We start from the raw sequence: 10,447 nt of genomic DNA on the forward strand, positions 1-10,447 counted from the left end.
AGGCTGATCCAACTTTGATGTAATGTCCTTAAAACAAGTCAAAATGAGGCTCAGTAGTGTGTGTGGCCTCCACGTGCCTGTATGACCTCCCTACAATGCCTGGGCATGCTCCTGATGAGGTGGTGGATGGTCTCCTGAGGGATCTCCTCCCAGACCTGGACTAAAGCATCCGCCAACTCCTGGACAGTCTGTGGTGTAACGTGGCGTTGGTGGATGGAGCGAGACATGATGTCCCAGATGTGCTCAATTGGATTCAGGTCTGGGGAACGGGCGGGCCAGTCCATAGCATCAATGCCTTCCTCTTGCAGGAACTGCTGACACACTCCAGCCACATGAGGTCTAGCATTGTCCTGCATTAGGAGGAACCCAGGGCCAACCGCACCAGCATATGGTCTCACAAGGGGTCTGAGGATCTCATCTCGGTACCTAATGGCAGTCAGGCTACCTCTGGCGAGCACATGGAGGGCTGTGTGGCCCCCCAAAGAAATGCCACCCCACACCATGACTGACCCACCGCCAAACCGGTCATGCTGGAGGATGTTGCAGGCAGCAGAACGTTCTCCACGGCGTCTCCAGACTGTCACGTCTGTCACGTGCTCAGTGTGAACCTGCTTTCATCTGTGAAGAGCACAGGGCACCAGTGGCGAATTTGCCAATCTTGGTGTTCTCTGGCAAATGAAAAACGTCCTGCACGGTTTTGGGCTGTAAGCACAACCCCCACCTGTTCATGTCGGGCCCTCATACCACCCTCATGGAGTCTGTTTCTGACCGTTTGAGCAGACACATGCACATTTGTGGCCTGCTGGAGGTCATTTTGCAGGGCTCTGGCAGTGCTCCTCCTGCTCCTCCTTGCACAAAGGCGGAGGTAGCGGTCCTGCTGCTGGGTTATTGCCCTCCTACGGCCTCCTCCACATCTCCTGATGTACTGGCCTGTCTCCTGGTAGCGCCTCCATGCTCTGGACACTACGCTGACAGACACAGCAAACCTTCTTGCCACAGCTTGCATTGATGTGCCATCCTGGATGAGCTGCACTACCTGAGCCACTTGTGTGGGTTGTAGACTCCGTCTCATGCTACCACTAGAGTGAAAGCACCACCAGCTTTCAAAAGCACCACCAGCATCCAAAACATCAGCCAGGAAGCATAGGAACTGAGAAGTGGTCTGTGGTCACCACCTGCAGAACCACTCCTTTATTGGGGGTATCTTGCTAATTGCCTATAATTTCCACCTGTTGTCTATTCCATTTGCACAACAGCTTGTGAAATGTATTGTCAATCAGTGTTGCTTCCTAAGTGGACAGTTTGATTTCATAGAAGTGTGATTGACTTGGAGTTACATTGTGTTGTTTAAGTGTTCCCTTTATTTTTTGAGCAGTGTATATTTTTTTTGCAAAGGGTAAAGTCTACAAAACTTGGTCCACTCTGTTCATAACAGCTGTTTCCTGTAGTTCATGATCATCTCCTTTGTTTTGTTGACGTTGAGTGAGAGGTTGTTTTCCTGACACCACACTCCGAGGGCCCTCACTTCCTCCCTATAGGCCGTCTCATCATTGTTGGTAATCAGGCCTACCACTGTAGTGTCGTCTGCAAACTTGATGATTGAGTTGGAAGCATGCATGGCCACGCAGTCATGGGTGAGCAGGGAGTACAGGAGAGGGCTGAGAACGCACCCTTGTGGGGCCCCAGTGTTGAGGATCAGCGGGGTGGAGATGTTGTTTTCTACCCTACCTTCACCACCTGGGGGCGGCCCGTCAGAAAGTCCAGGACCCAGTTGCACAGGGCGGGGTTGAGATCCAGGGTCTCGAGCTTAATGAGTTTGGAGGGTACTATGATGTTAAATGCTGAGCTGTAGTCAATGAACAGCATTCTTACATAGGTATTCCTCTTGTCCAGATGGGTTAGGACAGTCAGTGTGTAGTGTGATGGCGATTGCATCGTCTGTGGACCTATTGGGGCGGTAAGCAAATTGGAGTGGGTCTAGGGTATCAGGTAGGGTGGAGGTGATAGGATCCTTGACTCGTCTCTCAAAGCACTTCATGATGACAGAAGTGAGTGCAATGGGGCAATAGTCATTTAGTTCAGTTACCTAGGCTTTCTTGGGAACAGGAACAATGGTGAACATCTTGAAGAATGTGGGGACAACAGACTGGGATAGGGATTGGTTGAATATGTCCGTAAACACACCAGCCAGCTGGTCTGCGCATGCTCTGATGGATGCCGACTGGACCGGCAGCCTTGCGAGGGTTAACACGTTTAAATGTTTTACTCACATTGGCCACGGAGGAGAGCCCACAGGTTTGGTAACAGGCCGTGTCAGTTGCACTGTATTGTCCTCAAAGCGAACAAAGAGGTTGTTTAGTTTGTCTGGGAGCAAGACGTCCGCGACAGGGCTGGTTTTCTTTTCGTAATCCGTGATTGACTGTAGACCCTGCCACATACGTCTCGTGTTTGAATTGTGACTCAACTTTTTCTCTATACTGACGCTTTTGTTGTTTGATTTCCTTGTGGAGGTAATAGCTGCACTGTTTGTATTCGGTCATGTTTCCGGTCGCCTTGCCATGATTAAAAGCGGTGGTTCGCGCTTTCAGTTTTATGCCAATGCTGCCATTAATCCACGGTTTCTGGTTAGGGAAGGTTTTAATCGTCACAGCGGGTACGACATCTCCAATGCACTTGCTAATAAACTCGCTTACTGAGTCAGCGGATACATTAATGTTGTCTGAGGCTATCCGGAACATATCCCAGTCCACATGATAGAAGCAATCTGATTGGCCAGACCAGTGTTGTATTGACCTGAGCACGGATGTTTCCTGTTTTAGTTTCTGTCTATAGGCTGGGAACAACAAAATTGATTCATGGTCAGATTTGAATGCATCACGGAAGTTCTTGTAGCAATAATCCAGAATATTCAGAGTAAAGAAATCGCCAGAAATGTGATGTTAAAAAGATAACCTTGTGTCCGTTTCTATTTGTTACTAAAGGTATGTAATAGTTTAAACGTGCTATCTAATATCAAAAGAACATGTCATGCCATGTTAGGTAACATCCATTAAAGGATTTTCACTTTTGGTTAAGGTTGGTTATTTCTTTGTGTCATTCCAAGTGAACGTGATGAACTATTTTAAAAGTCACAGCTAGAATCTTTGGGTTTGTCTGAATGGATGTACATCATTTCTTCAAGGTCATTTGAATTAAAAAATCTATTTAGTTGACATTTCTGAGTTTTTTTTTGCATGTTATTGGTTTTGTGTGAAATTACCAAGCTGGTAACATGGCTGGACCCACTCTGTCTGCGTCAACAGACTTCTATATTTATCTGTAAATGTTACTATGGTGTGAACATGAAATACAATTGGTTTTTGATGTGAAATACAGTGAAAACAAGGTTAAAACAAACTAACCTTGTCCTAAATGTTTTTGTCATTTATGCATTTGGGAATTTGGGACATCTGCTTTTGATTAAGTTCACTTACGTTGTGTAGCGTAGCTCATTTTAAAGCAGGTACTTTGTCTAATGTGAATGAATTCATGTTTTGTTGTCAATGCTTAGCTACCTCATCTATTGAAATGAGATGGACAGGAGTTGATTATCGGCACCTCAAATTTATACTGCTTGAGCTCATGTTGCTCTTCTAGAATATTAGCTCAACAGTATTGTGGAGCTCCTGCATCTAAATATAAACAGTACCGGAACCTATTTCAGTCCAAGTCAAGCACTGAATTAGATAATTGATCAAGAAGAAATAATAATATAGACTAACTTTTTTTTGTCTGTTGTCCATTGTTACTACAGGACGACTAGAATTAAGTCTGAAGCCGGTAAATTCAACAGTGACGACAAACCCAGCCTGCCTCTCTCCTTCCACACTGAGTCCAAACCTACAGTCACTGGGTCCTGATTGTGACAGTGGAGCCCAGTTTTCTCTGCAGGATCCAGAGATGGCATCAGTGAAGCTGGAAGACTGCAGTCGAACACTGGAGCTGAATGTCAACATTAAAGGTGAAGAAGAGGAGGAGAAGATTGGGACATCTGTTTCTCATGGTAAGAGCAGGTTGTATCTAACTAAGTTTGTGTTATTCATTCCAACTTCCCGCTGTGCATGAAATGTTGCAGTAGAACTGTTTCAATGAGAAGGTAGATGTTATTTCATGCTAATGACACTTGCATGATTTGACACCAGTATTTCCAGCATTTGTTTTATTCACCGGGCTATCTGGAGTGATCAGAGAGGAGACTAAAGAAGTGAAGTAGACAAACTGCCAGTGTTTTAAAGTTCTATGAAATTAGTCTGTGTAGTTACTAACCCTTGTTATAGTGAGTGGAGGATGACACGCCCCTTTTTAGCTTTCAACTCTTACCCACTTTTAGAATAGTTTTATTCCCCTGTATTGTACAGCCTACTGATATGAATACATGTGTCACCCGGTACAGCCAGAAGAGGACCGGCCACCCCTTTGAGCCTGGTTCTTCCAAGGTTCCTGCTTTCTAGGGAGTTTTTCCAGACCACTATGCTTCTACATCTACATCTGCATTGCTTGCTCTTTAGGGGTTTTAGGCTGGGTTTCTATAAAGCACTTTGTGACAACTGATGATGTAAAAAGGGATTCATAATATACATTTGATTGACATGTATATCACTCCAACTGATTGGTTCTTCTGATGTTGTTCACACAGGAGAACATGTTGAGACATTCTCTACATCCAGAGAACAACAGCAGGAAGATCACAGAGCTAAGAGGTCTCACCACTGCCCACATTGTGAGGAGACTTTCCCAATTCTATCAAAGCTAAAAATACACCTAAAAATACACACAGGAGAGAATCCGTATTCCTGTACTGACTGTGGGAAGAGATTCACAACATCAAGGAATCTGACAGTTCATCAGAGTGTGCACAATGGAGTGAAGCCTTACTCCTGCTCTGACTGTGGGAAGAGTTTTTCTCGAATGGACTTCTTAAAAACACATACACGTAGACATACAGGACTGAAGCCTTACTCCTGCTCTGAATGTGTAAAATTCTTCACAACATCAGCTGAGCTAAAAGTTCACCAGAGAACACACACAGGAGAGAAGCCTTACTCCTGCTCTGACTGTGGAAAGATTTTCTCTCAACTTGGCCCCTTAAAAAGACATGAACGTATACATACAGGAGTGAAGCCTTACTCCTGCTCTGACTGTTTAAAATGCTTCACAACATCAGCTGAGCTAAAAATTCATCAGAGAACACACTCAGGAGAGAAGCCTTACTCTTGCTCTGACTGTGGAAAGACTTTCTCTCAACTTGGCCCCTTAAAAAGACACAAACTTATACACACAGGAGAGAAGCCTTACTCCTGCTCTGACTGTGGAAATTGCTTCACAACATCAGGTCAGCTAGAAGTTCATCAGAGAACACACACAGGAGAGAAACCTTACTCCTGCTCTGACTGTGGAAAGAGTTTCTCTCTATTGTTTAACTTAAAAACACATGAACGTATACATACAGGAGTGAAGCCTTTCTCCTGCTCTCACTGTGTAAAATGCTTCACAACATCAACTGACCTAAAAGTTCACCAGAGAACACACACAGGAGAGAAGCCTTACTCCTGCTCTGACTGTGGAAAGAGTTTCTCTCAACTGGGCACTTTAAAACAACATGAACGTATACACACAGGAGAGAAGCCTTACTCTTGCTCTGACTGTGGAAAGAGTTTCTCTCAACTGGGCCCCTTAAAAAGCCATGAACTTATACATACAGGAGTGAAGCCTTTCTCCTGCTCTGACTGTTTAAAATGCTTCACAACATCAGCTGAGCTAAAAGTTCACCAGAGAACACACACAGGAGAGAAGCCTTACTCCTGCTCTGACTGTGGAAAAAGTTTCTCTCAACTGATTCTCTTAAAAAGACATGGACGTATACATACAAGAGTGAAGCCTTACTCCTGCTCTGACTGTGGAAAGAGTTTCTCTCTACTGTGCAACTTAAAAACACATGAACGTGTACATACAGGAGAGAAGCCTTACTCCTGCTCTGACTGTGGAAAGAGTTTCTCTCTACTGTGCAACTTAAAAACGCATGAACGTATACATACAGGAGTTATTCTTCACCGCTGATCTGACTCTAGAAACTGTTTTAAAACAACAGCTGAGCTAAAAGGTCATCAGAGACACACAGGAGAGGAACCTGACTTCTGCTCTTAATATGTCAAGAGTAACTCAAGTAAAAGTGAAAGTCACCAAGTAGAATACCACTTGAGTAAAAGTATTTGGTTTTAAATATACTTAAGTATCAAAACTAAAAGTATGAATCATTTCAAATTCCTTAAATGAATAACCTCTAACCTCCTAAAACAGGACAGTTGCTAATGTGACTATAATGACATTGTATTCAACAGCTAACTTTCTGGGACATAGACATGTCTTTTATATGGGCAGAAAGATTAACAAAAATTTAAGCAAACTTCAGTGTCGAATTAACAGTAGCTATTACAGTGAAAAAATACCATGCTAGTGTTTGAGTAAAGGGTAAAACAACAACTTATCACTGCAACTGGTTTGATACATTCAAACCAGTTGATTTGTCATCCTTAGGGTCCCAGAGATAAAATGTAGCATAGTTTCGTTTGATAAAATCTATTTTTATGTTAAATGTAGGAACTGGGTTCTACATTTTTGAACCCCTGTTGTCTCTGGCTCCACACCCACCCCGCCTGGCCATCTAGATGTGTGAAAGTTAGTGAATAAGCTAATGATCCATCATGTATAAAATTCCTGGCAGTGTGTAAACTTAAATGTTTTATTACCATAGAGTTTTTGTATGTTCTCTATAGTTTTGTACTTAAATGTATCAATTGACCAATTCAGGACATTTGGGGAAACTCCTGGCAGACTTGATACAGTCCAGTAATGTAATTCTTCACTGGATCAGTCAAACTTTTCACACACTGCTGCCATCTGGTAGCCAAAATCTAAATTACACCTAGACTCCTTTCTGAAAGTATGGCCTTTCTTGCATTTCAAAGTTAATGAAAAAAAGTTTTTGTTTGTATGATTTTTACCAGATCTAATGTGTTATTCTCCTACATGAATTTCACATTTCCACACACTTCAAATTGTTTCATTTCAAAAGATAAATAATATGCATGTCTTTGCTTCAGGTGCTGAGCTACAGGCAGTTAGATTTGGGTATGTCATTTTAGGTGGAAATGTAAAGAAAAAAAAGGGTACAATCCTTAAGAGGTTTTTAGCGAACTAGTGAGTCTGCCAGATCAGAGGCAGTAGGGATGATATCTTGATAAGTGTGGGAATTTGACAATTTTCTGTCCTGGTAATCATATAAAATGTAACTAGTACTTTTGGGTGTCTGGGAAAATATATGGAGTAAAAAGTCAAATTTGGGCGGGGGAATTTGGTGAAATAAAAGTAAAAATTTAAAAAAATATAAATAGTTAATTACAGATACACCAAAACTTAAGTAAAAGTGATTTAAATAACCACTTAAGTACTTTACACCACTGCATGCATCCACTCCGTGTGTCAGCATTGCAGGCTGGTGGTGTGTTGGTTAGGGTGTGTTTTCAGGGCCCCTTGATAAAAGTTGAGCAATGTTTGAATGCTACAGGATACCTAAACATCATTGGCAATCAGGTGCATCCCTTCATGGCAGCAGTTTATCCCTCCCACAAGGCTTGTCCAGGAATGGTTCCAATAACATTACACTGAATTCACTGTAATTGTGCATCTGTGGGAGGAGATGGAACGAGCTATTCAGAGTAGATCCACTCCCAGCCAACTTGACACAATTGTAGGAAGCATTGGAGTCCACATGGGCCAGCATCCCTGTGTTCTGAGGACAAAGGGGGTGCAACTCAATATTAGGAAGGTGTTCCTAATGTTTTGGACACTCAGTGTATATCAGATAAAGATGGTCTGATGATCAGTTTTCAGCATTCGTTTGGGTAGATTATTTTACATTACTAAACAACTTTTATTTAATGATAAACAGGCTATGAATCGAATACTTGTGTTTATTAAACTGTATCTTAATACTAGATTCATTATTGTAGTCATTGATGATGAATGTATTTGAATAACTGTGTTGAAGTTAATTGATCTGGCAGGGAGCCAGCGGTTAAGAGTGTTGGGCCAGTAACTGAAAGGTCGCTGGTTTGAATCCAGAGCCGACTACGTGAATAATCTGTCATTGTGCCCTTGAGCAAGGCAATTAACCCTTATTTGTCCTGTAAGTCGCTCTGGATAAGAACATCTGCTAAATGACACAAATATAATGAAAAATGTTTGTACATGAATATATGCTGGGCAACCACTTTTTTCTCTTAAATAAAATAAACTGTTTGAAGTGAAATACTGTATATACAATACACAACATTACCACTTGATTACCCTGGCCAGAGGGACAGGGACTTTGCAGCTGCTGTTGTTAGTGCAATATAGCATGTCAGCTCGCTAATGATTAGGTGTACAGGCTGCTATGTGATGTGGATGTGATGTGATGTGTTATCAGGCTAAATGACTACCAGAGGGAAGTGGAGAGCGCGTCTTGATCTTTGTGAGTTGTGCCCGGCCCGGCCGACATGGTCAAGAGAGGCAATGGACATGCAGCAGCACTCCGATGTGAAGAACTGTACTAAAATGTACGATTGTAGTACAATGAAAAAAATATAGCATGGTATTTTCGTGGAATGGTAGTGACCAAAAAACTATGTTTTTCATTGTACTGGGCCCAGGAACATAGAAGAAACTGCCAGATGTGTCATAATAGCCTGGAAGTAAAGCTGCACTGGGAGACACATTTGAAATGGAATACATTGTTCCCACCCTGCTGAATGTATTCAATCACAGTAAAACATTATTACTGTATAACAGTATATGCCCTTAAATATTGTAATATGCAACCTGGAATTAAAATGTAAGAGGACCAGTGCTTCTACAGTGAATCACATCTGTGCTGTTTGAGAGAGATGTTGTTAGACTGCATTGTATCGTTGTTTCCTCTTCTGAGTGCACTGGTGGGGAACAACATAATTTCAATTCACATAGACAATGAGTCCTTCAAGTTTAGCACTATGTCCACACGTTTTAATTCTCTGATGATGATGATGGTGAAGGTGAAGATTGAATTTACAATATAGAACGGAGGTTGGCAACTAGGTTTGGCCTCCAGTCAATTTGTTGCTGGGCTTGTAGCTAGTCTGCGGGCCAGAACATAATTTACCTATTAACAAATAGCCTATCGCTGCCCAATTCATAGTCCTACCGTCTAGGCTACACTACACATTTAACACGTGGTTAGTGGGCTAATCAATTCAATGACCATAACATAATGTTGATCTGATTACAGTGGTAAAATCACCTTTGTCTAAATTAATAGGCCTAGCATGTACATACTTTTATTTTTTCCTTGCAAGTCTTCTGCTTAAGTCGGTAGTCGAAGTTTAAGCCCCTTCATTGGTCAACAGCACTCAACATTAATGACAGATTTGAGTTATCCATTTTGAGGAAGTGGCGATAGAGCCTTTTTCAGTACTCGACACACTGACGTCACTCACAGAGGTGTGCGACTCTTGGCAGCAGTCGTCTAGATGTACGTTTTTATTACTTCCAAACAAATAACTTTGGGTTTATATACCCTTAAAATGTTGTTTTTATTATTTATTGAACAGTCGCTAAGATTACAGAACGCTCATTGATAAAGGCTATAGCAAAAAACACATTTTACTGGTTAAAGTGTTTAAGTATAATGCAGTTGATTTGTGATGACAAACATTTTATGAAGCAGAACATTCATACAAACCTTAAAATCCAATTATAATTTGTGAACGGAGAAAGGGTTCTATGGCGTGTCAAAATGGACAAACAGTGCTACTGCCACTTTTTCTCATTTTTCAAGCGAAGGTCTTTTAAGGGAGTATGCGAGCACACATTAGGTTCGTCTAGCCTTCTTAAGAGATGACAAAAGCACTTTTATAAAATAAATGAATATAGCACATGCTTAGAGCAAATGCATCTCTAACGGAACTCTAATTAAAGGGATAGTTCAATCAAATTACAAATGTCCACCTTGGTTTCATCACCCTGTAAACAATGCAAATGCTGTGCACGTCAGCAGTGAAGTTCTGAAGATTGAGGACTTTCAGTACAGCAGTGTTCCCCAATCCTGGTCCCAAAGGGGTGTACATGTGTGTTTTTGCCCTCGCACTCACATACCTTATTCAGTTCAAAGGCTTGAGTTGTTTAGTTGAATCCAGTGTGTGAGTGTTAGGGGCAAAAACAAACAAGCTCACCTCTATGGATCCCCAGGACCAGGATTAGAAAACAATGTAGTACATACCAAAAGGTGTGATGCAAATGATATGCAATTATTATTTAGCTAATTTGCATATACTTTGCATAAGCATCCCACTTTTTTCTCTGTACTGAAAGTGCTCTAACTTGATTGCTAACA

The 10,447-nt window shown here is 41.8% G+C and overlaps 1 protein-coding gene across 4 annotated transcripts in view; it reads left to right on the forward strand.

Moving 5' to 3' along the window:
• Nucleotides 1-10,447, forward strand: part of LOC110519529 (zinc finger protein OZF-like) — a 65,879-nt gene that overhangs the window by 2,051 nt on the left and 53,381 nt on the right. For 2 of the 4 annotated variants that reach the window (XM_036981874.1, XM_036981875.1), the window contains exons 3-4: nt 3,794-4,042; nt 4,676-8,347. In XM_036981874.1, the coding sequence (XP_036837769.1) occupies nt 3,794-4,042; nt 4,676-6,096 (1,670 nt within the window). In that variant the 3' untranslated portion in view covers nt 6,097-8,347. Of the gene's footprint in view, nt 1-3,793; nt 4,043-4,675; nt 8,348-10,447 lie in introns of those variants that run through there. The other 2 variants (XM_036981876.1, XM_036981880.1) reach the window with 1 other exon arrangement.

This window comes from Oncorhynchus mykiss, chromosome 7, assembly GCF_013265735.2.
Source record: "Oncorhynchus mykiss isolate Arlee chromosome 7, USDA_OmykA_1.1, whole genome shotgun sequence".
NCBI lineage: Eukaryota > Metazoa > Chordata > Actinopteri > Salmoniformes > Salmonidae > Oncorhynchus > Oncorhynchus mykiss.